Source organism: Laetiporus sulphureus, assembly GCF_001632365.1.
Source record: "Laetiporus sulphureus 93-53 unplaced genomic scaffold LAESUscaffold_3, whole genome shotgun sequence".
In the NCBI taxonomy this organism is placed as follows: Eukaryota; Fungi; Basidiomycota; class Agaricomycetes; order Polyporales; family Laetiporaceae; genus Laetiporus; species Laetiporus sulphureus.
Genome location: NW_024468512.1, coordinates 1,127,507 through 1,151,547, shown reverse-complemented (window position 1 = coordinate 1,151,547; position 24,041 = coordinate 1,127,507). Strand labels below are relative to the sequence as shown.

The window sequence follows — 24,041 nt, the reverse complement described above, 5'->3', positions numbered from 1 at the left end:
TGCGCTCGCCACCGTCGTGACAATCGCGTCGCGTCACGTTGTGACCACACGCGTCTCCAGCTCTGTGGTTGGCTTTCGCTTCAGGCAACTCTGGCAGTTCACGATGGCTCATGCCGGAAAATTGGGTAATGGTGAAGGCGAGTGGTGCATCTGGATGTCTTGAGCTGTTCTGACGTCTGTACAGCAAGAGTAGAAAGCAACGTTCCCAACAGTGAGTCGCCCATCAGCATGTCGCGTGCTGAATCTCATCGCTGTCGGGATCTTCACAGCGAAACCCCCCATTATTGAGCTCAAGAATGGCAAGCTGATCTTAAGGCAGAAAATTTTCTCTTTAGAGAAGTTGTCAGAGACTATGCAGGGTATGCTGCACTAAGCGCTACTGCGTTGACGTGTTTTGACTTTCCGTTTTTCAACACAGAGATTGTCAACTTCAGGCAAATGATAGAAGAACGAATACAACACAAAGAAACACCATTGGACATTATACCGGACGAACACCATCCGCTCATTGCAAAGCTAGTCCATGAAAGGTTCGTTCGCTTCCTACCGACTTACCGACAGACTTTGACGCCTACTCCATCGCCAGTGACAAGACGCTTCCAGCATTGTCGAGACACGTCCAGAGCCAGCTTTTGCCAGTCAGCGACGATGAAGATGAAGCCGATGACGCATTGGCGATACTATCTCTCAGTGCGGTAGAGAGTGCGATCAGGCATGTGGCGAGCAGGAACGACTATGGTCTCGATGCTATGCCTGGATTGGGGAAGAGACCAGCCGCGTTCCACGTCTGGAAGTGGGAGATCAAGGATGAATACAAGGATTGGGTTCCCAAACAAGTGAGAGAGAAGGCGGAAGCTAGACATGCGGAGCGATTGCAGGTATTGTGGTGGTGATCCAATCCTAAAACAAGCCTATCATACTGATATGAGTGTAGGCCAAGCGGGAGTTCAATGCGCACTTTGCTTCGCTTTCGGATGAAGAACGCAATGCGATATTAAGCGGCAAAGGAGGGGTTAAAGCACCTTTGACGGCAAAGTCTAACGAGAATTCCGCTGACCAGTCCCTGGTGATCGACGTTACTGACACCGATGTGAAGTCCATTCCGCTCTCTGAGAAGTCGATGGCGTCGACAGAGGAGGACGCCACAGTTGATGTGAGTGAACATGGCTAATAAAGACCTTAACTGACGTTGTCAATTAGAAACCTGAGAATGGGAAAAAGGGATCAGGCCGTCCCAAGAAACTAACCGATCCTGAGAGGGCAGCCAAGGTACGTTGCAGTGTCATATGTAGGGCGCATGACGCAGATTCGCGCGCCCTTTGAAGGAAAAAGAACGACAAGAGAAGAAGGCTGCGAGAGAGGAGAAAGAGAAAAGAGCAAAGGAAGCGCAAGACAAGTCGCGCTGGATTATGGCTAGCTTCTTCGGCAAGGCCAAACCCCCCTCCATCAAGCGCTCATTTACGATGACGAAGGACGCCAGTCCTGATGTGTCCCGGCCATCAGCTATATCTGACTTTGAGAAGACCTTCAAGTCCTTTGTGTTGAAGAAAGATGTAGAACTTGCTCCCATCAACTGGTTTACAGCGAAAGGGACAGCTAGTAAAGGGAAGCAGAGAATGGAAGGCAATGTAATTGTGCTCGACGAATTTGAAGAGCCTGCAAACGCGGAGATGACGAATGTGCAGAGCAGCATTGACGTTAGACGATCATCTGCAAAAGGTTTGACGAAAGCCCCCGTTTGTTCATTGGCAACGCTGAACACCCACTTCACAGAAAGATCGCTGGATTTCTTGTCACATCTGCCTCCTTCGCTCAACTCTAACGGCCGACGACGAATTCGTCCATCACATATGAAAACTTATGTCTGCCAATCTATTCGAGACATCCTGTCCCAGCTGAATGAGGCCGAGGTCACGGGGGACGATGTCCAAGTCAGAAAGCTGCTGTTTTCATTACGCAACCGTACAGTAATTCCAGCGAAAGTCCTCATTTTCGCCGAAGACGCACGGCCAGGTTACTTCGGCACCTGGACGCGCAGCTCCCGGGAAATTGGTCCGCGCACCCCTTTTGCACGCGATGTCATCTCAATAGACTACGCGTATGACAGTGGAGAGGAATGGGAGGAAGAGAGCGGAGATGCCGATGACGTGGTCGAAGACGCTGAAGAAGAAGAGGTTGCTGACGAGGAGGACTCCGACTTGGACGATTGGCTCGTTGACGACGGCGAAGTGGAGGATCCTGGCACTCCGATTGATGAACGTGAAGCATCTCCCGACTTCTTCCCGATAGAGACAGACCTGCCAAAGCGAAAAGCAGGAGGAGAGAGCTCCAGACAAAGCAAGAAGCGCAAGGTGGTCGTTCCGCTTGTACCGTTCACAAAGGGGCCATACTGGGAAGAGGCTATTGGCCATTGCAGCTACGAACCTTTCCAGATATATCGGATTCAACTGTTCAACGGTCAGTTATATTGTCGGAATCGCCACGTACATATCTGACCCTTCTAGTCTCACAGACACACCATTATCGATCGATCCGTTCACGTTCGTCTCAGCGTCAATGGATGAACCACTAGCTACGGGGAAATCAAACCGAGCTGCCACTGAGTCTCACTTTGCCGTTCCTGCACTTCCTTCCCACGTCAGCGGCACAGACTCCTCGGTAACTTCTAGCGCAGGAGTGTCTATGGTAACGAAACGTGCTGCCATAGCACCCAGGACAAGCTTTCCGGAAGCTCACTTGCCTTTGCTGCTCACACGCATCAGCACGCTATCGACCAGCAGTTTAGCTTACATTGTAGAAACAGTGCATCAAGAGCTTCGGGAACAACGCGTAAAGAAGAACGCGATAGAGGCCAAGGTGCGTGAGGTTGGCGAGAAGTGCAAGACACAGAAAATTTGGGTTGTCAAGCCCGATGTTAAGGCGCGTTTCACTTTCACTCAGCAATACCCGGAGCCATATTGCTCATTTGGATCATAGGCGGCCTATGGTCTGGCATGATCTCTATTTGTCTGTCTAGAATTTGGCTACCGCGTTGATCGTGTTGTTGCTGTCTCCTTGAATCCCTGTTTTATTTCTATCGCAGCATATTAGCAGCCTAGCCTATATATATTGATATGCTTCTCGGGTATACAGGAATACAGCGCAGGACTATGGAACTGCAGAATTGAGATGGCACAGGGGAGACATAGATTGATGGTTGAGAGGGAGGAAAGTTGGGTTGAGCATGCGGCTCCTATGACGAGGCCAGCTTCCAGAGTAACGAAGCATACTCTTCATTTGTTTTGCTACCGTCGAATGTGACACAATGGACGTCACCCGAGGTTGACCCTGGGTGCAAGACATGAGTGATTGAGCTAGCAAAGGGATCTCAAATGTCGCACGTACGGACAAGCATCTTTGCAATGTGGCCATCCTTCCCCATAATCGGCTCAAATCCCAACCCTTTGTAGATAGCCAAGCGTAAACTAGACATTCAGCCTGTTAATATTGCTCAAATGGGAAAGAGAGCTCGACGAGGAAGTGGGCAGATTGACAACAACGATGTCGCATGCTCCGCAGCGTAAGCACCTGGACACATAGCAGACTCACGCTGTACCATCAAGTTCATGTTCGTCAGCTGAATCCGACATCTCTAAGGAGTGTAACTCCTCCTTGAGGCGTGCCAATTCCGCTTCCTTACTCGAGAGGGCACTCTCAGCGTCGTTGATAGCTTTTGCCAGTGACAGGCGAGTCGCGTCCAGTTGATTCAGCGTATCAGCGTGCGCTTGAGCAGAAGGCACCGTTGGCGGTCGAGTAGAAGATGTGCGTGCCGCTTCCAAAGTCCGAGCGAGTGCTGTTGACGCGGACGCAAGAAGTTACTCGGTGTCAGAGAAGCTGAGGACGAGTGTCAGCTTACCTCGCACCCTCGACTGGGTCTCCTCAGACTCCTTCCGGCGCGCTTCTTCTGTGATGGACATTTGTTCTTCCGCAGCGGCAATGGTCAAATAGTCTTCCTCAGGATCGATGATGGGAATCATATCCTTGATGGCTTTGCTGCACAGCGTAAATGCAATCGAGCACGCCTGACATTAGAAACAAAAGCTCACATGGTGTCTTGTATGCTGATCGACATGGTAGTGAAAGTGTAGGCCTACCCAGATGCGAGTCAAGTTCGATGCAGGTCCTAAGGATTACGCGCGGCAATTATAACGCGATCCACGTGACCGCGACATACGAGGTGGACCTACTCTATCATGGCAGACATGATGCGATTTATCAGTGCGAAAATGGTGTGGGAATGTCGGCTGATGTTTTACATTTGTGGCAAAGGTTTGGCGCCAATGTAGCATGTAAATGGCAAATAGTGCACATTAGCAGCCAAAGTGAAACATTTTCGACATGAAATGCCGTGGTTGCAAATATTTGTCGCATGTGTAAGAATTCAGTCGACATTTACACACAATTTTCTACGTTGATAAATCGCACCATGTCTGCCGTGTATGCATGTCTCTATGCATAATGGTAGGGCCGGTACCGGCAGTGCCCGCTACGACGGGCACTTCGCGGGCGGTGGACACGGCGGGTCGAATGAGGCGATGTGAGCTGCCATGCTGCGATTGAGCGCGGGTAAGCCGTCGCGTTTACTCTCACTCTCCTCGCTGGGACGGACTGTCAGCCGTATTTTTTTCCTTGCTCTCCACGTTTCGCATTTCGCCCATCATATGAGTATATCTGCTGGCGGTTGTTGTAGTTATAGAGTCAAGCGCGTACCCAAGTGCATCCCGCACTTGACTTCCAACATATAGCACGCGCGTTATAGTTCATAATAAAGAAATGTTATGGGACGACATAGTAAGCACTGATGGACGGACGGACTGTGTGCTGTTTTCCTCCCAGCCATTTCATTTCGCATCTTTTTTGCCTGCTTTGCAGCAACGCTTTCCGCTTGCGTGATTCTTGCAAAGCTGAGAATGTTGTTCCGCTTTTGATGCTAAATACAAAGTCAGCAGCTCCTCATGTAATGCTTTCTGGTAGCCAAGAACCCTTTTCGGGTAGTTCGCTCGCTTACGTTATGACTTATGAGCGTCTCTCTCCATCATGATAGCGCGCTGCTTTCTTCCAGCCACGGAGCGTTGCATTGTTAAAAAACACTTTTCACATGCTCTGAACCAACGCATCCAACGCATCCGCCGCACCTACTCTACCCACGTGAAGAGCTTCAGATGCAACGACTGCGTACAATACAAGGTGATCGCTTGTTAGGCACGTGATGCATTATTACTGCTGTACGGCAATTGTGGATTGCGGCATGCCGGCTCAGCCACAATTTAGGCGCTTCAAGGGCGCTTGTTTCATTTACCGTACTGACTTCCGACATGGCTTGCGGACTCGTAGGATGTGCCTTGGCACGTCGCTACACCCTTCGCTATGTAGCAATTCTCCCGTACTTTAGAAGGATGGGCTACAGCATGAATAAGTCCGAATTGCAGTACCTTTTTTCCTGTGCTGTGTTCTAATCACACTGGGGCCACATCGGGACGCCTGTCTTGGAACGGTCACATCGTCTGGCCGCACAAACAATTTTCTTTCCGCGCCGCTGTCTCAACGCAATACTGCAAGGTGCTGTTATGGAGGTGGCGCTTCGTTCTGGGACTGTGAGATTGATCAAAGATGGGACAGATTTAAGTGCGCAAGATGCCATCGTGCAACGTTGCGACACTCAGGCTCCTTCCCTCCTCTGCTATTGGAGTCGTTCAATATGCCTTCTGGAGATACCGCGTTGGTGCTCACAGCAAGGTGCGTTGTTGTCTTGATTGACCTAGACCTACACAACGGCACAGATCAACCGTGATGATGTTTGTGCTTTAGCTCTGTGGAATCATGTCTGTACCTTTCCGCTGGGGGTGAGTCTGAAGCATGTTGTATGATCATGTGCAAATACATGAAAATACTTAAAGCACTAGTGTTGTATGACTATCTCCTCACCGCTGGCGATGAGTACTATTACATATGGAAATCAGAGCTCTCCTTCGCGTCGGTGCTGTTCTTCGCATTCAGATACTGCGCAGTGATCGATACCGCCGTTTTGATTCTATCATTGGTGACACTCTCAAGTTGGCCTGCGCGATTGGTGAGTGCCATACAGCTGCTCCGCATCCTCAGTATATGTGATACATGACCGGCAGAGGTAAAGTGGCAGCACAGTCAGAGATCCTTCAATAGGCTCAAATGCCATCAGCTGTGCAGGAATAGTCATGTCTCAAATGGTGTTTGACATTGTTCTTTTGGCAAGCGCTGCTGGTAGGTGCATCATATGATAATGTAGTGCTTCCAATCTCTTATAAGATGTATAGCTTTCGCAGCACTTCGCATTTACGCCATCTATGACCGCAATAAGGCTGTGTTTGGATTAGTGTTATGCCTGGGACTTCTAAATCCTGCCTTGACATTAGTAAGTAGACGTCTTAGAACAAGGATACCCCCTTTAACTCTTTGACAGTACCCGTTTATCTCAATGAGCCCACAAACCAAAATGCTGCCCAACCTTCAAGTCACATGCTCATTCACAACAAGTATATCGGAGAGTGTGTATGATAAGTGAGACATTGCCAGATGATTTGTACGTAGACTGATAAAATGTACAGCTGTAAGTTGCAACACCCCCAGCACCACTACGGCTGATCTCACATGCGAGTTCTTGTCTCACAAGGGATGATCGGTGGTAGAGCTTCATCTGTTCTTGCAGATGTTATCGTGTTCATTTTGACGTGGGTGAAAACACAACCCTTCATATGCAACAGCATTCAAAGCAGACTTCAAAGGCTAATGCTCACGGACAGTATGTTTTAAATGTCAATGTAAGATTGTGTACTTATCGTTGACTTTGGCTGAACCAAGCGGCATGGTACTTTGGGTGAGTCATATGCACCCCCCTTCCCAACCCTTCTTCTCACTGACGTTTCAGCATCCTATCGATTATCAATGCTGTTAGCATGGAAGTTGGCCATTTTGACATGGCATTTGTGAGTTGTTTGCAAAATGAGGATAAAAGTGTTTTTCCGCTGATTGCACCTCAGTTCAATATGCCTTTTGCAACCTGGACATCTGCGTTAGCCTCTTGCTACCTCACACAGGCAGAGTGTGGAAGGATTAGCTCAATTGCATGCTTCCAGGATGATCTCAATAGCACTGTCGCGGCTGATGCTAAATTTGCGCAACAATTATGCCAAAAGGAAGGGGGAAACATCGTTCACTGATCCGACCTCATTGCTATTCATCGCCTCGACTATCGACGCTGATGAGGAACACCTGGCCGACGATACTGGTGCTCCAAGTATTGATGGAAATGCAGATCCCAGAATGGAAAATGCACCGGCATAGGCAGAGACTCGTCTACCATACCCCAAGCCGTAGCAAAGCTAATTCGCCAAGCATTGCTTACGAAGTCATAACCTTGTATTGTAAACATGGTGTCTCCCACTGCCCATATACACAGATCGAGGAGTTGTCGGCGGAGCTCGTGCAGCTGACAGGTCGTCTGCGGCTCGATGCCACAGTACCCAGTACACTGACGAAGCAACGAGACCCCGATGCAAGTGCGACGCTAAAGGCGCTGCGCAATTGTCTGCGCACATGTGAGGCAGCTGTATCACCGGACAATGTGCCAAAACGGCGAAAGACTTGTTGGGAAAGTATCTCGTGCAACGTGCTTCCGAATAAAATGCACCGTAACGAGCAGAGATAACTGCGCTGCCGTGGAAATCATGTCACATGGGACCATCAAATGACAGTCGTGAGTACATACCCGCAAGCGATGGTGTTTACAAGGCCGAAGCTTCCGTCTCAACTGCTGGGCACTCGCCTTATAGCAGGAAACGGTGTGCGTGACTTGAAGCTTGAAGTCGAGTCCCGGGAACTGCGATCGTAAATTACTCATGGCATGACAGATAGAAACTATCCGCACGCAACCAAGGTGAGAGACGTGATGTAACGAGCCTGCAACGCAAAAGTACGATCAGTTCTGAACGTTACACGGGCGATGGATACTCCCGGGAACAGTCAATAGCCACCTAGAGTGTCTTAGTTGCAGAACCATCCTGACAGCATGCCCGTGTCCGAATAGTCGCGCCGACCGCTTGTGGCTGCCGGACCTTAGCAACTGGTGACAGTGAAATCACCGCGCGCAGACGGTAGTCATAGATCTGTCATTTCCTTCGGCCGGGTTAGTCAAGTTGAACCCTGGCTGTGTCTGTAGCCTCGTGAAAATAGTTACGGAGCCGCTCCGAGGCTCTCCTCGCATTATTCGGATCTAATAGGTCTTCGCGTAGAGCTTATAGTCCACACTTTCTGCCCCAGTCTGCTAGAACGGCAGAGTACTAGATGTTTCGGCCCTGATGCCCTGCCGAAATCCCGCTTCCGCTGCTTGATAGGTAATCAATCTCCGGTGTCGTCGGATTCCTGGAATTTTCGGTACCGCGTCGTCCCGTTCATGGCGGTACATTGTTTGGAATTAAGGTGGTGTGTGAGTATACATTCTTGCATTCTGAATGTAAAATCAGTGGACACCGAAGCTTACATCTGAGTTACATGGACCAACAGCGGATGCAATTTACCATAAGGTGGCCAAAGCCGTCAAACGCCGAAATGGAACACGTTATGTCACCTTCAAAGCGCTGAAGGTTACGGTTGACCCCCATCCTGCCATGATGGTTACTCGGCAGGCCCGCGATACGCCGGCGTTCCTGTTGAATTCAGCCTGGACGGCATTCCCGAGTATGTTTCATCTCGCATATGTACGACGTGCAATCCTTCCACCACTATTGGCGACACCCGTGAGTCGTGACCCATGCATCCCATAAACCTCGATCGCGAGCGACACTCCAAGTCGCTCACCTTCACAGGTATGTTCTCTGCACTGCTAAACTTGTGCTCTGCGTGCTAATGTCTCTTTAGGTCGTTGTGATGCTGTGGACTGCCTCGCAGAGACGCCTAATGACTTGATAACCCTCTTTGTTGAGGCCAGCAAACGGTCAGCTCTCACCGCGTCTTTCATTCGATTGCAGTGACTGGTGTTCTAATAATGCTATCGTTCACGTAGTAGGCAGGACGGTTGTCACTCAGATAACATCTGGACACGCGGTGTCGTAGCGTCTATCAAAAGTAACGGCGAGAGCTTCCGCTCGAGCAGCATGGAGCACCCTTCCCAGGTCGACGTGAGCTCAGAAGGGAGTGGCACTGGTGAAACGGCACGGCTCAGCGTGGGAGAGTCTTCCATTAGCGAGAACATGTGCGTGCGATGCGCCCAAATGAAGGACACGCTGGCCGCCCTTCGACGCTGCCCCATCGGCAAAGAAGGGCTTGGAGAACAGAGGGAGGCGTGGTGGTTGGAGTCGTAGATCGACTCGTTGCTCGTTTGGCCTGCATCCTGGCAATAGGCCCCAGAGACTGGGACCGCTTCCGCCCATCGACGTTCATTACTAACTATTGGATTGCGTATGTATGTTCATCGTCTGCTCGTACGGTACACCGGTGTAGACTTTGACGTATTGCACACGTATCTTTACTTTCGGCAGCACCGCCATAATCCACATACCTTAGAATGAATTTAATGTTAAGCCTCCTCAACGGTGACCACTATCGTGTGGTGAGAGCGCGACACCTGTAAGCGCCCCCTCAGCGTCGGGCGCTTCCGGATCTTAGATGCCTTTAATGGCAAGCTCGGCCCCCGGGCGAGGGCAATCTGCGGACCAATGGCAATATCGTATGCTGCCAGAGCTTGCAGTTAACTGGGGACGTGCGCGGGACCTTGACCTTCAAGTTCAGCCCTGCTACCACGATGTCAATCTAGCGTGATTGACAAAATTGCGCGTTCACGCTGCTCTGCAGCTGTTTCCATGCGCTGTGCGCGAGTGTAACGCGACCTTCTCTGGCATATTTGTCATGCGCATTCCTGCACGCGTCGTAGTAGTGCTTCCAGCGCGATTGCATCGATTCTCGGAATCTGGAACCCTGGATGGCCCAAGATCGACCACACGGGGGAGCTCAGGGTTGACGGAAGAAGATCGAAGATAGAGGCGTGAGGTCGGTCCGGTGAGGGGAAGGGCTTACTACTGTGATAGACCCTTCGGCGGCAGCCTGGGCGGGCGAACCATACCCGCTATGGATAATGACAGGAGGAACATTGCTCTGGACCGCAGACCGATATCTTATCCAACTAACACAATGGAAACCAACAGCTCAGCAGGTGAACTGTCCGCTTTTGACTAAAGGATGGCTGTACCTGCATTGTAAGATTGACATTTCTCTTGCCCTCGCGTCTCTTCTAAGTTAGACAAAGGCCGACTTCGTCGAGGTCTTGACTTTAATATCAAACGTTCCTGGGCTAGAGGGAGTCTCGTGTGTCGCCCAATGCGTGGCCGTGTGGGCATATGATAGCTCCAGCCCGCTGATTTCGTGGAAGACAAGATAAACTAAATGTGGCCTCCCCATTCAAGATGGCATCTTTCGTCTGTCCGGCACGATGCCCATAGTAGCACCTGAGATCATAACCTGAGATCATAACAACGTCGGCACACGGATGACTGCGTCACGGGGCATTGATAAGCCAGCCCTCGTGCCCCGCGGCAACGAGCTTTGCACAGTATATATATTCAGCGAGTGTACGCAGCGGTCTGGCCAGCAGAGTGTGAAGCCACTCACCGTCTATCCACCACTTGCAACCTTCATCGCGAAAGAAGCTGAGCAATCACCATGGCACAATCCTGCAGCTGCCCGTCTAATTGCTCGTACGTCCGCTTTCTCCTGTTGCTGCCGTTTGCCTCCTCGATCATAGGTTGATGTGTTGCGTCTGTCTCAACCGGTAGTTCCTGCGGACCCGTGAACGCCAATAGCTGCAGTTGCGCCAGAGGCAACTGTGCCTGCCAGACCTGCGTCAACAGGGCGCACTCCAGCTCGGTACGTCATCTCTAGCCCCCCCCCCCCCTCAGAAGGCCTGTTTGCTCCTAGTGGTGGACGTCGCTGATATCTGATGCATATACAGTGCACCTGCGGCGGCACGGGTAGCGGTTGCAACTGCGCTGAGCAGTCGAAGGGTTGCAGCTGTTGAACGTATCATCCCAGACTCCACGCCGGAAGGTCTCCCCTAGCTCAAGAGAACGCAGTGTTGTGTGACATAGTATGAGCATTCCCGGCAGCTGTGCATGTACGATAGGTTACGGCGCGAACGCCCAGCAGTATGTTGTATGAGCATTGAAAGGAGCGAGCGATTTTCTGAGTTCCTACGCCAGAATCAGCCTGCATGGTCAGAACTTACGATTCCGGATTTCTGTGAGGTATTTGCATGCATCGCATACCATCAACTTGAAATTACACCACAAGGCCAGCCAGCCAGCCAGGAGCACCCACGTGGCCGGCGCTCTGGCAGCAAGGTACATGGGCCATAACTCTGAACGAGCAAATGCGACTGGCCTCAGTGACATTATTCATCAAGCAGCCCGGCTATCATTCATGCCAATGTCAACTTCAATATGTTATGCAGAACAAAGAAAAGTTGCATCGTGCCATCCCTCCCTTTTGTAAGCAAACCATTGTGTTAAAGATGAAGTTGAAGACTAAATGCATACAAGGTACAGTTCCAAAGGATCAAAGTCCAGACTACATAAAGAATCACAGAAACCCATCCCCCATGCCCGCTAGTTCGATAATGTCTACGTTGATTATAATGCATATCACTGCAGAAACTGGGACACCCACAATCAAGGTGACAGAAAATATCATGGATTCTCTAGTTGGGGTTTTCGTCATCACCCCAACAGCGCTTGGAGCACCTGCTTCGTCTGATTGTCCGACCTATGCCCGCTGCAATTTCAGGCTGAATTTAGGGCAAAGGTTTATCCTGAGAGTGCTCAGAGGAGCTTGCAGGTGCAATGCGGACGTTTCTTCGAATTTGATACTCTTCGCTCTTCGGCTTACGACGTTCGGTTTCGCGCATGTTTAATCGCACTCCATAGCGTGACAGATGCTGTTGTGATCTTCAGGATAGGCATGTAAGAAACAGCTTGCATAAGCTACGCGCCCTCGTGAGTTCCGTAGAAGGCCGAAGACCTGGGAACAATTTGGTCGGAAAGATCTCGAAGGGACCGCCGTAGCATTCCGCCAGGACGGGAACGCTTTCAGATCCTCTTGCCATCGACACCGTGTCGAATACACGATAGCGCAGAATAAAGGTGCCCTCTTGCCGCACGGATAGGTCCTATATTACGCCCGTCAGCATAGGACAACTTCGACGTGATAGAATGCACCATGCTCAGGTGTGTGCGCGATCTCACAGCCGGGACTATGGAGACGCAGACCGAGAAAGGACAAACCGAAAAGGTATACATCAGCGTATCACTGCCTTCCCTCTCCAGGCTTGTGGCCTCGATGACGGTCGATCCAACCAACGCAGTAGTGCAAATTGACTGCTCGGTGATTCGATGACCGTTGACATGCGTCAGCACCTCGGACTGAGTGGCATTTGTAGTAGCGTGAACCCCCGCGTCCAGAGGTGACGATGAGATTGACAATACTCTACTCGTACCTGGCCGGAGGGGAATGCTGTGTCCTGCATCCGCTTGAGGAGTTGAACGGACTGCGAACAAATCGACGTGACATAGAAGACCAGCGATTTCGACGGCCCTGGAGAGTACAGGGATAAGGATCCAACGGCCCGCCAGTATCTTGAACCACGCACTTATAGTCGGCAATCTCCGTTTCGGTAGCGGACGTGGAATCTACGATCTCGAAGAGCTTCAATTGGACCACAGGTGGCGGATCAAGTGAGCGGCGGTCCTTGTGTGTATATCTAGAAGTTCGCATCGATACTCTTCAGATTGTCGAACACAGCAGACGGGAAAGTTACTCACTTTCTTCCAATATCCGCCTTCTGTAGCTCATGCAACTCCGCACGAATCATCCGATCAGCGAATTGCCCTTCGCTGAATGTGAAATGGGCACCGATCGGAGGCCCGCTTCCAGGAGGTTGGCTGAGCTGTCAGGGCCGGATGATGTGGAAAATCAGACTCCGCAAATTATCACGATCTCCAGTGAGATGTCCACGTACGGGGTGTATGATGTGCTGAGACATGTTGCAGTGGGAAGGTATAGTGCACACGCCCTGGAAACTGGCTCAGATTCGCATGTAGGCGTGCGTAAAGAAAAAAAAACCACCATCGGCCTGGCTCTTAAGTTGGAGCATGACGATATTTTCAGCTGCGGGAATGGACGGTTGGCTGCCCATTATCGTCACAGACCACTGATTCTTTGGCCAGGCCACCGATCTTGGGCCGCCGCTGACGCGTCGCAAGCCTTGCTTCCAGTCTACGCTGATCATTTCGTGTTGGAAGAAGTGCGATGAAACGCCTAGACGTTCTTCCTTGGGGCTCGATGCATCTGCTTGTTTGCATCAGTTGATTCGCGTTGTTTGCAGGTGGGATAGGCATCGTACTAATTGCCTGGATACACGAAAACGCCGTTCTTCCTTCGCCTCGTGTACGCCTTCTGAGTGGTTTTCCATCTCACAACGGCAAAAGACCGATATCATGGGGCGCGCAGCTGTCGATGAACTCCTACAGCGCTGTTAGAGGGGTCGATGTGGCGCGTCGTTCGCTTAGAGTGACAGGCTGCGTGACCAGTAGGTGTATGTCACGTGACCGTAACAAAGCGCATCAGGGTTCACCTTTGCCCCATTGCAATTTGCAGATGCACTGCCTGACGTCTTGGATCCCGCATATACTGCATACATCGAAACGTCTTCGTAGCATTTCAACCTGTCATGCACAGGGAGGGAACAAACAAAAGGTGTCGCACCTGCATCATGCTATCCTCCCTCCCTTGAGCAATCGAAAGATGGAATTGAGGATGGAATACATACAAGATACAGTTTCAAGGCCCAGAGTACATAAGGGCTCAAAAAAATCGGACCCCCTCGCGCCTGCTAATTGGACAATGCCTATGTTAATTATCGTTCAATCAAAGTACATCAAATGCAAAAGTGGGACGTCCACAATCAAGGTGGCAGGAAATATCACGAATTTTCTCGTCGGAATTTTGGTGATTGCTCCGCCAGCCATGAGTACATCTGCCTCATCTAGGTTTTGGGCCTGTGTCCGGTGCGATATCATGCGAAACCGAGGATCCGGGTTCATTCTGAGAGTGCCCAGGCGAGCTTGCAGGGGCGATGCGGACGTTTCTTTGCGTATGGTACCCACTGCTCTTCGGCTTGCGACGTTCAGTTTCGCGCACGTTTAATCGGACTCCATAGCGCGCCAAATGCTGTCATGATCGTCAAGATGAGTGTATAAGGGACAGTTTGCGTAACTATGCACCGTGGTAAGTTCTGTAGAAGGCTGGAGACCGGGGAACAACTTGGGCGGAAAGACCTTGAAGGAGCCACCGTAGCATTCTGCCAGGACGGGAACGGTTACGTGACCTCTTGCCCTCGACATGACGTCGAACACACGATAGCGCAGAATAAAGGTGCCCTCTTGCCGAACGGATAAGTCCTGTGACACCGCCATCAGCACAGCACAATTTTGACAAGATGGGATCGAAGACCCCACAGCACCGTACTCGGGCACGTGCGCGATCTCCAGTCGCAACAATGGAGACGCAAGCCGAGGAAGAACAAACCGAGAAGATATACATCAGCGTATCTCTGCCTTTCCATTCCAGGCTTGTGGCCTCGATGACGGTCGATCCGGCCAATGCAGTGGTGCAGTTTGACTGCTCTGTGATTGGATGACCGTCGACGTGTGTCAGCACCTCAGATTGAGTGGCATTTGAAGTGGCGGCCAAAATTAAAGGCGAAGCGTGGTCCTCCACGTCCAAAGGTGGTGGTGAGATTGACGATACTCTACTCGCATTTTGACGAAGGGGAATGCTGGGTCCTGCATCCGTTTGAGCAGTTGAATGCACTGCGAATAAATCGACGTGACATAGAAGACCGATGATTTTGACGTCCCTGGAGAGTACAGGAATAAGGATCCAACGGTTGTTCTGTATCTTTGAATACGCACTTATAGTTGGCAAACTCCGTGCCAGGAACGTACATGGGATTCACGGTCTCGAACAGCTTCATTTGAGCCACAGGCGGCGGATCAAGTGGGCGGCGGTCCTTGAATATATATCTAGAAATTCGCATCGATACTCTTGAGCGTGCCAAACCCAGAAGGCGAGTTAGATGCTCACTTTCTTCCGACATCTGCCTTCTGTAGCTCATGCAATTCCACACAAATCGTCCGACCAGCGAATTGCCCTTCGCTGAATGTGAAATGGGCACCGATCGGAGGGCGCCCAGGAGGTTGGCTAGGCTGCCACGGCCAGATGACGTGGAAAATCAGACTCCGCGAATCATCACGATCTCCAGTGAGATGTCTACGTACGGGGTGTGTGATGTGCTGAGACATGTTGCGGTGGGAAGGTATAGTGCGCACGCCCTGGAAACTGGCTCAGATTCGCATGTAGGCGTAGGTAAAGGAAAAAAAATTACTATCGGCCTGGCTCTTAAGTTGGAGCATGACGATATTTTATGATTGGTCGCCCGCTATTGTCCCAGGCCATTGCCAGGGTGCCGGTCTTGGGCTGCCCGTGACGCATCTCAAGTCTGGTTATTCCGTGTTGGAAGAAGAGCGGTGGGACGGCGCCATCATTCATGCGGCGCAAGCTTCCTCGAGGCTCGATGTGTCTGCTTCCTGTGTCAGTTGATCCGCGCTGTTGTTGCAGATAGGACATCCTAATACCGATTCCTTGAAAACGCCGCTCTCATGGAGCATGGAGGCCCTTCCCAGCGGTTTTTCATCTCACGACGTCGAAAGCTGCTATCATGGGACACGCAGCTGGTCGACACCTCCACGAGGAATTCGGATCGTACAGCGCTGCGCATATAATGAGGGCGGCGGGTCGGCCGCGCGTCATACCAGCCTGGCATGGCCCATTCTGCGTGACCAGGCGTGACGAAGCGCGTATGTCACGTGCTCGTGACAAGCAAGAGTCGGCATGCTCGTCGATTTTCTTATTGATAACCCGCGTACGTGCTGTAGCTACGACGGATAGCGGCCGGTAATAAGCACGTAGGTTTGGATCAGATGTATGTAGGCAAGTAGACTGACATAATGGTGCGGAAGACCGTGTTACGCGTTGGATAGCCGAATTGAATGAAACGGCTCACCCGTCAGTGGCAGGCATGGGGTGGGTCTGCATTGGAGCTTGAAGCTTTGAAGTTCTAAACGTCCATATCCAAACGTTTGCGCTCAGAATCCGAAGAACCTGACACCAATGCTCCGCGACCTCGTATGTCGACGCCTTCTCCGTTATGTGTGCCAATATCTCACAGCGGTCCAGCAACCGGCATCCTCGCATCGATACCTCATACCCCCCGCTGTGCTGCCCAATACGCCCGCCGAATCTGGGCCAATACATGCGCCTCCAGCTCCAGGAATAGACGTCCCCACAGATGACGCCAGCATGCCGACAGCCGCAGCGCCTCTCCCTACTCCCGCTCCGACACCAAGACCGCCACCTATGCCTCTGCTTCTCAGCCCGCGCAGCTGCCTCACTTCCGCAAAGTCGCGCGCAGTATGCCCGCACGCAAACGGGGCATCCCGGGGTCTTGCGAAGCTCAGCGGGTTCATCTCCGCGCTGTTGGTATAATCGAGTGGATTGATATCCGCACCACCAACGCCTGCATGCGAAGCTCCCAGTAATCCGTTTGCCATTCCATCATCGACGGCACGAATCGCGTACGCGCCGACGCCTGCGCCAACGCCGTAACACCACCCATCGCCAGTCCACCTACGCCCAAGCCCATCCCGGCTCCCAATCCATCATCAATGCTTCCTGCTCCAGCAGCTTCCTATCAACTAGAACCCTCCGTGATATGCATGATGCAGTCGCTGCTGCTGTCTCAGCAGCATCTTGTCGTCCGTATGCACCCAGCGCGCGTCCCGTGTACCGCCAGAGCTGTGGTACGGGACGAATCGAAGGTGAACATGTTCAAGCGCTACGAAGACAATTGAGAAGGGCACGTTCGGCGACAGCCATGGCGATCAGTGCTTCTATCTGGCGTGCACGTCTTGGCCTAGCGGCTCGAAGACCATGTAGCATCTGTAATTGAATATGCGATAAGCCTCGCATGCGGCGGCAGCGCCGATGTCCGCTGGGAGAACTTGCGAGAGGTTCACCTAAGCAGGATAGGGAGTTCATAGAATGCACGCTGGGAAGGGGAACGTGCGTACTAATCCTCCGTAGATGTGCCGGATCCAACACCTGGCCCCGTTGAAAACCACGCCTATAGCAGCGGACATGCGGCAAACGCTATGAATGACAGGATGGGCGGATGAGATCTGGTCGACCTGCACGAGCGGATCAACTAGCAGGACACATGGGCCGTCATTGAATTCATGCGCTTTGAGGAAGTCCAACCCGCCCCCTATTCATGTGTTGAGATCTGTGCAGAGTGATGCAGATATGAGGGTTCAAACGTACAATGATGCATCGGGCCTGAAGCTGAAGGCGGGCATCGGAGGTCGTTCCAACTTGAACTACATGTGCACCGTGAGTCCGCATACAGTTCATCGGAATGGACGGCGCGTACCGCGGAAGATCCCACTTGTCTCGAGCCATTGACTGATGGCAGGTGTATGTCATGTAATGCACGTTCTGAGATGTGCATTTGCGAGCAATGCAGCTGAGTAGAATGCATTCAATGGAACAATCATGAGAGGCTGTAGAGCATTCATATAATGGAGAGTTCATGACGTTGAGCACCAGCCCTAGCCGTCTGAGGTGCTGGGTAGCCATGAGTGGATACATTATGCGTGTGCGCCATGAAAGATGAACGTTGAACTATGAGCGCTGAGCGTGTAGTTGACGTTGAGCTGTTGAACGTCGGCGCCAACGACGATGTCGACGCCCCAGATGTAGACGCCCGTAGCTTTGATCACTGTGAACCAGGAGTCACCACCGTCTTGCACTCTTGCGCTCCGCTTGCACCCCGAGAATCGTCCCTTTGCCACAGCGAAGGTGCATATGCACACGCCATGCTCGACGGCAATCGCGCTGCCTCAATTGTGAACATCGGCTAGCTAATTCCTCAACCTTTCAGCCACCAATCACTGTGGCCAGAATGCGACTGCTGCGACCCGGGTGCAAGAATTTGATGGCTGTGTCATCCGTTTGGGATATCGATGTCCATCGTTGAAGTAAAGTGTAGGATTTACCGACTTGTAAACGGAAGACGTGGATCACCTATTAGGACGGGTAGCCTCTTCCGGTCAGAGCTGGATGCCATTACCCCAACTGAGGCAATTGTTTGACCATAAGGGCTCCCGAGAGTTGTCTCGTATGGTGAGCGTCGCAGTGTTTTCAGAGTCTTGCTCATCCGAAAGTCAAGTGGCCTTGAACTACGGCTGAACCAATAAACTGTCTTTGGAAGGTTTCACACCCCCTTCCGCGACACAGCAAAGAAGGTGCCTTTGACGGTCTGTATAGCGGGGTTTCCTTGAGCATTGGCTCACGCTGCCGCATCCTGGTGCGCCCACCGGATCATATGTGTTCATGATCTACGCGGAGCACCGTGCTGCTTCAGGAAAAATGCTTGACGGTTGAACGATAGAACGTTCACAAGATCGGCCAGCGTGGAAGGTACCTCGGCTCGTCCATGGCTGTTCTCGCCGGGCGAGAAATTTCCGCCTACCAATCGCATGACACGGTTGCAATGAAATTCACTGCAGAATTCGGATATGGGGACGCCTGGGCCACATTTTTGGACGCCAACGTTAAGTCTTGGCTGCGACATCTTGCCCCCAATGATTAATGAGCTCCAGCAAATCACGGACACGACTCTTGTCTGATATTCGAGGTTGGGACCAAATAGACTATTCGCACTTGCGATTCGTGACCATGAGTTACTTGCGTGCATTCTGAGTAGTTCCGCTGTCCAAATGCGTGTTGTTCGATCTTCACTTGACTGATCTGCAGATGACTTGCAAGGTCTACGTCAGTGGCCATGTCCAGACAGGGACTTGTACGTCATTGATCCATTGCGGGTGAGCTTGGCTCCTCCACTATAAATTAGCCAACGCGACTCATTCTTGCTCAACATATCACCCCTACCTCTCAGTGAACGAAACTCCTAAATTTATCAAGCAACATGGTCGACACTTGCACCTGCCAGAGTAGCTGCGGGTAAGTGCCATGTCAGACTTCACAGTCGGGATCTACAGTCCTGATCCATTCAACGCCACTCGCAGAGCCTGCGGTCCTTCGGGAACTGGCTGCCAATGCCCCAAGGGAAAGTGCAACTGCAAGGATTGCGTTAACAAGGCCCACTCCAGCTCGGTGCGTATCGACTTTCTTCGATAACTGGACAGGGTGTAACGGTCGCTGACATCGCTTGCCGACACGACAGTGCCAATGCAGTGGCTCGGGCGACAACTGCGGCTGCACGCAGGAGGGGAAGGCTTGTACTTGCTGAATGTTGAAACGACGAAGCTCGCCCTTGGCTCAATGATAGCGATATACGGCCGGGATCAGAGATGCGAAGTGGATCACACGGTTGTAAGATAGTTTGTAATAATAAGATGGAAGACGTCCCTGCATATCAGCAGGGCAAGCGTTCATATTATCATATTAGAGATGATAACTTTCAAGTCTCGCCGAGAAGGCTTCCAGTCGCCATTACAAGCTGCGCCACACGTGAATGCACGTACAGAAACGCCTGCACATTCGGAACCCTCTGGAAATGATACTCCGAATGATAGGAGTACGTGGAGAACTAACGTTTTTCTGATATGGATGATGATCTAAGAAGACCGAGAGACGATTGCAGATTGTACACATACTACTGTAGTGGTAACAGACAGTAAGAGCGTAATTGCAGTAGGAAGTCAACAACAACAACAGGAACAGTGCGCGCAGGAGCAAACAAGGAGGTCACAGCAACCGCCAAAGCAGCCATTCAAGCGCAACGCGAAGCAGCTCCCAGAGCGCATACAGCTGAGCTCATGCCACCACTTCACTTTCAGGCATCCGAAAAGCCATGGGGTCCTGAAAGTCCTCCACGTCGCCCTCCTCGCCCTTCTCCACGTGCATGTCGTACGTCATAGTCGTCGCCATGTAGGTCCCGCTTCCATTTGCGTGGCCGTTGGCATGACCGTTAGTGTATGTTTCATCCTCGCTGCTCAGTGCGGTCTGTACTACTTCCTTGACCTTCTGAAGGACTGCATAGGTGCCATCAAGAGGTTATGTTGGGATCAACACAAGGGCGTAAAATAAACTCACATGATGGCCGGTCCACGGCCGGGCGTCCCGTCCTTCCCAGGCTTCCCTGCACACCAGAAGTTCTCCCGACCTGCTGACCATGTGGGCGCAGCTCGAAGATGACATCGCCCTTCGTGGAGAAGACCGGGCTCGCGAGGTAATACGCCTGCGCGCCCTGGTAGCCGTACTGCCAAATGCCTTCGAACATCTTGAGCTCATCGACGACCGCCTTAAGATCGACAGCGTTCGGCAGGTTTGCGCACAGGTTCGTCTGCAGATCGGTGAACATCTCCGAGGCGGAGCCGCCTTCGTACTGCGTCGACTCGATGGTAGGCTTGAGAGACCCGGCGAGCTTGACCTTAATGCCGTCGACATCGGTATGCATACAGAGCAGGGCATCCCACCTCGCGCTGGACTTGGCGCTGAGGGACAAATGTCATGCGGGCGAGGGAACCATGAATTTAACTAAAGGTACGCACCTTCCGTGCTTCGCACCAGAACTGAACGACATCTTGAGTTCAACCTCACCCCAGATCCTGATATCCATCGACCTGCCCCTGGCAGCCGCGGGTAGCTCGACGAAGTTGCGCGTGGAGCCTGCTTCAAAGTCAGACCGGCCTAATAACTTAATAAGTCAGGTCACTCACAGGAAACTGCGTATGTGCCGTTGGGCACCTCGCCGCCTTCATGCTCGTATTTCCAGCCGTCGCGGAACTGCCATGTGTACCGCATGTATTCATCCGCCTCCGAATCGAGCTGCCACTTGCACACCTGCTTCTTCTTGTACGTGTGCAGTGCCCAGGTCGTGAGGTCTAGCTTCCAGACTCCCTCTTCCACTCCAGTAAACACAGGGATGATCGTGGTCAGAGCATTGACATTGGTGAGGAGCTGGAGGAGACGCTCCTCCATGAATGCCTTGCGCGAGAGGCACACCGTGCCGTAGGAGGCGCCCTTCGAGACGCGGACGACCCAATTGGTGGAGAAGTCGAGGCGCTCCTGCGGCAGCGGGCGGCCCTTGGTCATCCCGAGGACGACGATGATCGGTTCGGTGACGTGTGAGTGCTGAGCCCAGTTGTGGCGGTGGATGACCTCCTTCGAGTAGACGTGGAACGACACGCTCGTCAACGCAAAGGACGAGATGTCGAGGCCATGCTCCCAGACGGGAACGGTATGCAGGATGTTGAGGCCGCCGTGCGCCAAGTAGGGGAAGTAGTAGCAGCCGATGTAGTGTACAACTGCCTGGACCTTGTCAATCGGGTGATGGTCATGCGAGTGGAAGAGGCCCTCGAACGTGGAGAACTCGTGCAAGAACTCCGCGTCTTTTCAATGGACGTCAGTCTTGGGATATCCATGAATATTAGATGGATAGCCGTACTGCGTAAGTTGAGATAGAGATGCTCGAGGTGGCGGTCGGTGTGCTTGCCGTGTGCCTTGTAGACGTGGGTTTCTTTGAATCTCGAATGCCACGTCTCGTGGACATCTAGCTCTGCATGAGTGCACTTCTTGAGGTCAACCTCGAAGGCGAGACGCCACCCATCGAAATGGTAGGTCTCGCTCCTGCAGTGGTACAAATCATGCATAAAACGAAAAGAAAACAGTTGCATACATACTCTTTCCAAGGCATCCAGTTCTTCAGAATCTTCAGGTCGCCCTCCTGCATGTCGACCCAAACAATAGCTCGGCCGTTACTCAAAAGACGTAAAGTCAATGGCCGGAAAGTAGCCGAGAAGTAGCTCTCATGTGACCACTTCGCCAGCGCGGAAGTATGCTCCTCGCTCTTGGTGATCTGGGCCAGATCCCACAGCGCGACAAAGTTGGCGTTGACCGAGGATTGGGAGATCGCAACGATCTGGTCGAACCCGTACATCTCGGAGCGCGTCACCATCTCCTTCCACTCGATGATTCTCGCGCTCTTTGTGTCCTCTGTAACGGTCCACTCCTCGACCTCCTCCTCAGATTCCGACGAGTCCTCGAAGAAGCGGTGGCTGTGGGTAGTGACCCAGCGGGTATCGTGGTGATAGATGACGTGAAAGTCGACGCTCTCGAGGACATCAAGATAGCTGGAGGTGAAGAACTCGACCAGGCGGGTACAGAAATTTAACGCGAGCTCGTCGTTTCTGTCGATGCCGGTGAACGTGCACCACTGGTGGTACGGACGAGCGGCTGCGCAAGAATCGTCAACGAGAGATGATTGTGATGATGTGCTAATGGGCTCACTGGAGAGGTCTAGCTTGCAGCGGGTAACGTACCCGTCGAACTCATCGATCACATCGACCAAGACAGCAATTTCCCAGTCAGAGTATTGTTGACGAGGAGCGCTACATGGTCACCTTGAGTTAGGTCGCACCGTGCATCGATTGAATGCAGGACTTACACCTCGAAGTTAACGCCGTCGTAGAAGAAGACCTCGTCAATTCTGAAGTAGACGACGGCCTCACGGGAGCAAATCGCTTTGACATGGGGCGCGCCAAGCCTGACATGGAAGTGAACCTCCGAATCCGCGTGCATAGTCCAGTGGCTGCGGACCTCGGCGAGACACGTGTCCTTCCAGTCAGCAGCGCCGCCTTCAGCACCGACAAGCATCGCAGCTTTCAACCAGACCGACGAAAGATACGTGTTGATCTTGTCAATGCTGACGCCGCAGATCTCGTCAATATCGAGCACTTGTGAGCCCATGAGCGAGTAGTCGATGGTCAACTTGTACCTATCGTCGTCGAAGTCTGGCAGCGAGAAGAGGACGTGGTAGCGCGCCTGCTGTAGGAATGAAAGATACTGCGAGAGGTAGAACACGAGAGCATCGCGACCGACGATCACGGCAGGGTTGGCGGAGATAAGTTCGGCCTCTGTTGAAGGGAGCCATAAATGACCTGAATAACGTCAAGACAATGATCACATACTCTGCAGGTTGAGCACGATGAGTTCAATGAGATTTTGACCGTTTCCGATTTTCGTATCCTTGCCTTTGAGACAGCGAGTGTCGAAGGGGACGCGGAATGAAACTTCTAATGCTGAAAGGGACTGCATGCGATCCCTGAAATGCAAGCGTCAGAGGACGAGGCGAGAACATGTGCGCTAGTCATAATCACTTCTCCGAGTACGTCATTGATGACGATCTGGTATAATCAAGGCGGTAATAGCCTTTAGAGATCTTGAGACGCAAGATGGCGTCGTGGTTGCAGATGAACTCCAAGAGCGGTTTGTCGAAGTTGGCTTGGAATAGCGTCTGGCGTCCCTTGGTGTTGGGGTCGACGAACGCGTACTCAGCGAGAGCATGTGAGTACTCTGCGTGACAAACCCAGAATTCGTCAATACCTATTGCGCAATGAGCAGAAAGTAAGACACGCACTGTACTCCTCAGCGGGCTTGTTTGCGTAGTTGTGGTGCTTGATACATTCGACCGCATTTTCGTAGAGGGAGGTCAACTGTGCATTCATGTAATGCACTGCCTGAGGAGCGCAGTTCTCGCCAACACACATCTTTGGAAGAGGTATGAGGTGATATTACAGATTGCTATAGAACGTTAGACTGAATACAAGCGACAAAGAGAGGAAGACACACAGAAGATACGAGAGCTTGAAAAGAGGGCTGCGATGGAAGGGAGGACGTTTTCGGCGGTTCAATGATGCCTGGAGAATGGCCAAGGCGACCTTTATATCCTGATGTCCTGAGAAATTCTTCCTCAGCAGACCACAGGCCAGTCTCAGCCTGTCGACGGAAATAAATAAATACCGGGAATTAAACAAGCGAAGAATCGTGAAGATGTGGAC

At 51.9% G+C, this 24,041-nt stretch overlaps 12 protein-coding genes across 12 annotated transcripts; 5 read left to right on the top strand and 7 right to left on the bottom strand.

Moving 5' to 3' along the window:
* Positions 1 to 96: 96 nt before the first annotated feature.
* Positions 97 to 2,976, top strand: LAESUDRAFT_740995 (uncharacterized protein; the record flags this gene model as incomplete). Its single annotated transcript, XM_040911115.1, has 10 exons — positions 97 to 137; positions 185 to 211; positions 270 to 359; positions 419 to 530; positions 587 to 878; positions 935 to 1,153; positions 1,201 to 1,269; positions 1,326 to 1,719; positions 1,774 to 2,457; positions 2,513 to 2,976. Exons 1-10 carry the CDS (start codon positions 104 to 106, stop codon positions 2,974 to 2,976), a joined length of 2,385 nt encoding a protein of 794 aa, XP_040769274.1. The 5' UTR covers positions 97 to 103.
* Positions 2,977 to 3,232: 256 nt separating this feature from the next.
* On the bottom strand, positions 3,233 to 4,111 carry LAESUDRAFT_641978 (uncharacterized protein; the record flags this gene model as incomplete). Its single annotated transcript, XM_040903706.1, has 5 exons — positions 3,233 to 3,327; positions 3,385 to 3,464; positions 3,589 to 3,832; positions 3,896 to 4,032; positions 4,086 to 4,111. 5 exons carry the CDS (start codon positions 4,109 to 4,111, stop codon positions 3,233 to 3,235), a joined length of 582 nt encoding a protein of 193 aa, XP_040769273.1.
* A 1,248-nt stretch (positions 4,112 to 5,359) lies between these two features.
* On the top strand, positions 5,360 to 7,430 carry LAESUDRAFT_747208 (uncharacterized protein). Its single transcript, XM_040911460.1, has 11 exons — positions 5,360 to 5,598; positions 5,659 to 5,775; positions 5,848 to 5,882; positions 5,937 to 6,109; positions 6,216 to 6,279; positions 6,333 to 6,430; positions 6,479 to 6,578; positions 6,689 to 6,817; positions 6,877 to 6,892; positions 6,944 to 7,001; positions 7,093 to 7,430. The coding sequence occupies exons 2-11, from the start codon at positions 5,738 to 5,740 to the stop codon at positions 7,357 to 7,359; spliced, it is 978 nt and encodes a 325-aa protein (XP_040769272.1). The 5' UTR covers positions 5,360 to 5,598; positions 5,659 to 5,737; the 3' UTR covers positions 7,360 to 7,430.
* A 1,248-nt stretch (positions 7,431 to 8,678) lies between these two features.
* On the top strand, positions 8,679 to 9,608 carry LAESUDRAFT_720780 (uncharacterized protein; the record flags this gene model as incomplete). The annotated part of the gene is made up of 4 exons (XM_040907886.1): positions 8,679 to 8,810; positions 8,864 to 8,879; positions 8,932 to 9,007; positions 9,077 to 9,608. 4 exons carry the CDS (start codon positions 8,682 to 8,684, stop codon positions 9,372 to 9,374), a joined length of 519 nt encoding a protein of 172 aa, XP_040769271.1. The 3' UTR covers positions 9,375 to 9,608.
* A 1,069-nt stretch (positions 9,609 to 10,677) lies between these two features.
* On the bottom strand, positions 10,678 to 11,411 carry LAESUDRAFT_747206 (uncharacterized protein; the record flags this gene model as incomplete). The annotated part of the gene is given in 5 exon segments (XM_040911459.1): positions 10,678 to 10,904; positions 10,924 to 11,002; positions 11,023 to 11,171; positions 11,291 to 11,302; positions 11,331 to 11,411. 5 exon segments carry the CDS (start codon positions 11,409 to 11,411, stop codon positions 10,701 to 10,703), a joined length of 525 nt encoding a protein of 174 aa, XP_040769270.1. The 3' UTR covers positions 10,678 to 10,700.
* Positions 11,342 to 12,062, top strand: LAESUDRAFT_275400 (uncharacterized protein). Its single transcript, XM_040901808.1, has 3 exons — positions 11,342 to 11,405; positions 11,471 to 11,552; positions 11,604 to 12,062. Exons 2-3 carry the CDS (start codon positions 11,510 to 11,512, stop codon positions 11,972 to 11,974), a joined length of 414 nt encoding a protein of 137 aa, XP_040769269.1. The 5' UTR covers positions 11,342 to 11,405; positions 11,471 to 11,509; the 3' UTR covers positions 11,975 to 12,062.
* LAESUDRAFT_755167 (uncharacterized protein) lies at positions 12,011 to 13,102 on the bottom strand (the record flags this gene model as incomplete). Its single annotated transcript, XM_040911996.1, has 5 exons — positions 12,011 to 12,229; positions 12,279 to 12,654; positions 12,710 to 12,820; positions 12,882 to 13,006; positions 13,079 to 13,102. 5 exons carry the CDS (start codon positions 13,100 to 13,102, stop codon positions 12,011 to 12,013), a joined length of 855 nt encoding a protein of 284 aa, XP_040769268.1.
* Positions 13,103 to 14,037: 935 nt separating this feature from the next.
* On the bottom strand, positions 14,038 to 15,629 carry LAESUDRAFT_275128 (uncharacterized protein). The gene is made up of 7 exons (XM_040901806.1): positions 15,506 to 15,629; positions 15,399 to 15,452; positions 15,205 to 15,326; positions 15,033 to 15,143; positions 14,587 to 14,977; positions 14,343 to 14,519; positions 14,038 to 14,289 (listed from the first exon to the last, which is right to left on the bottom strand). The coding sequence occupies exons 2-7, from the start codon at positions 15,420 to 15,422 to the stop codon at positions 14,101 to 14,103; spliced, it is 1,014 nt and encodes a 337-aa protein (XP_040769267.1). The 5' UTR covers positions 15,423 to 15,452; positions 15,506 to 15,629; the 3' UTR covers positions 14,038 to 14,100.
* Positions 15,630 to 16,102: 473 nt separating this feature from the next.
* On the bottom strand, positions 16,103 to 16,899 carry LAESUDRAFT_275159 (uncharacterized protein). Its single transcript, XM_040901807.1, has 2 exons — positions 16,184 to 16,899; positions 16,103 to 16,119 (listed from the first exon to the last, which is right to left on the bottom strand). The coding sequence occupies exon 1, from the start codon at positions 16,728 to 16,730 to the stop codon at positions 16,326 to 16,328; it is 405 nt and encodes a 134-aa protein (XP_040769266.1). The 5' UTR covers positions 16,731 to 16,899; the 3' UTR covers positions 16,103 to 16,119; positions 16,184 to 16,325.
* A 170-nt stretch (positions 16,900 to 17,069) lies between these two features.
* LAESUDRAFT_755164 (uncharacterized protein) lies at positions 17,070 to 17,637 on the bottom strand (the record flags this gene model as incomplete). The annotated part of the gene is made up of 4 exons (XM_040911995.1): positions 17,070 to 17,195; positions 17,250 to 17,443; positions 17,500 to 17,555; positions 17,609 to 17,637. 4 exons carry the CDS (start codon positions 17,635 to 17,637, stop codon positions 17,070 to 17,072), a joined length of 405 nt encoding a protein of 134 aa, XP_040769265.1.
* Positions 17,638 to 19,132: 1,495 nt separating this feature from the next.
* LAESUDRAFT_720773 (uncharacterized protein) lies at positions 19,133 to 19,576 on the top strand. Its single transcript, XM_040907885.1, has 3 exons — positions 19,133 to 19,200; positions 19,266 to 19,353; positions 19,424 to 19,576. The coding sequence occupies exons 1-3, from the start codon at positions 19,166 to 19,168 to the stop codon at positions 19,487 to 19,489; spliced, it is 189 nt and encodes a 62-aa protein (XP_040769264.1). The 5' UTR covers positions 19,133 to 19,165; the 3' UTR covers positions 19,490 to 19,576.
* Positions 19,577 to 20,016: 440 nt separating this feature from the next.
* On the bottom strand, positions 20,017 to 23,750 carry LAESUDRAFT_755163 (uncharacterized protein; the record flags this gene model as incomplete). Its single annotated transcript, XM_040911994.1, has 11 exons — positions 20,017 to 20,234; positions 20,296 to 20,696; positions 20,754 to 20,871; positions 20,922 to 21,593; positions 21,650 to 21,831; positions 21,885 to 22,437; positions 22,492 to 22,592; positions 22,649 to 23,117; positions 23,172 to 23,305; positions 23,361 to 23,556; positions 23,621 to 23,750. The coding sequence occupies 11 exons, from the start codon at positions 23,748 to 23,750 to the stop codon at positions 20,017 to 20,019; spliced, it is 3,174 nt and encodes a 1,057-aa protein (XP_040769263.1).
* Positions 23,751 to 24,041: the final 291 nt, after the last annotated feature.

Bases quoted from the DNA above. Each gene is read 5' to 3' on its own strand.
- LAESUDRAFT_747208 (XM_040911460.1), top strand. From the start codon at position 5,738: ATGCCTTCTGGAGATACCGCGTTGGTGCTCACAGCAAG. The intron at 6,280-6,332 runs GTAGGTGCATCA...TAAGATGTATAG, and splicing joins TCTTTTGGCAAGCGCTGCTG to CTTTCGCAGCACTTCGCATT. The intron at 6,579-6,688 runs GAGACATTGCCA...TTGTCTCACAAG, and splicing joins GGAGAGTGTGTATGATAAGT to GGATGATCGGTGGTAGAGCT.
- LAESUDRAFT_275400 (XM_040901808.1), top strand. From the start codon at position 11,510: ATGCAGAACAAAGAAAAGTTGCATCGTGCCATCCCTCCCTTTT. The intron at 11,553-11,603 runs GTAAGCAAACCA...AATGCATACAAG, and splicing joins TCGTGCCATCCCTCCCTTTT to GTACAGTTCCAAAGGATCAA.
- LAESUDRAFT_275128 (XM_040901806.1), bottom strand. From the start codon at position 15,422: ATGTCTCAGCACATCACACACCCC. The intron at 15,327-15,398 runs GTACGTAGACAT...TGGCCGTGGCAG, and splicing joins CTCAGCACATCACACACCCC to CCTAGCCAACCTCCTGGGCG. The intron at 14,978-15,032 runs GTGCGTATTCAA...TGTACTCTCCAG, and splicing joins ACGGAGTTTGCCAACTATAA to GGACGTCAAAATCATCGGTC.
- LAESUDRAFT_275159 (XM_040901807.1), bottom strand. From the start codon at position 16,730: ATGGCAAACGGATTACTGGGAGCTTCGCATGCAGGCGTTGGTGGTGCG.
- LAESUDRAFT_720773 (XM_040907885.1), top strand. From the start codon at position 19,166: ATGGTCGACACTTGCACCTGCCAGAGTAGCTGCGG. The intron at 19,201-19,265 runs GTAAGTGCCATG...CGCCACTCGCAG, and splicing joins ACCTGCCAGAGTAGCTGCGG to AGCCTGCGGTCCTTCGGGAA. The intron at 19,354-19,423 runs GTGCGTATCGAC...CCGACACGACAG, and splicing joins ACAAGGCCCACTCCAGCTCG to TGCCAATGCAGTGGCTCGGG.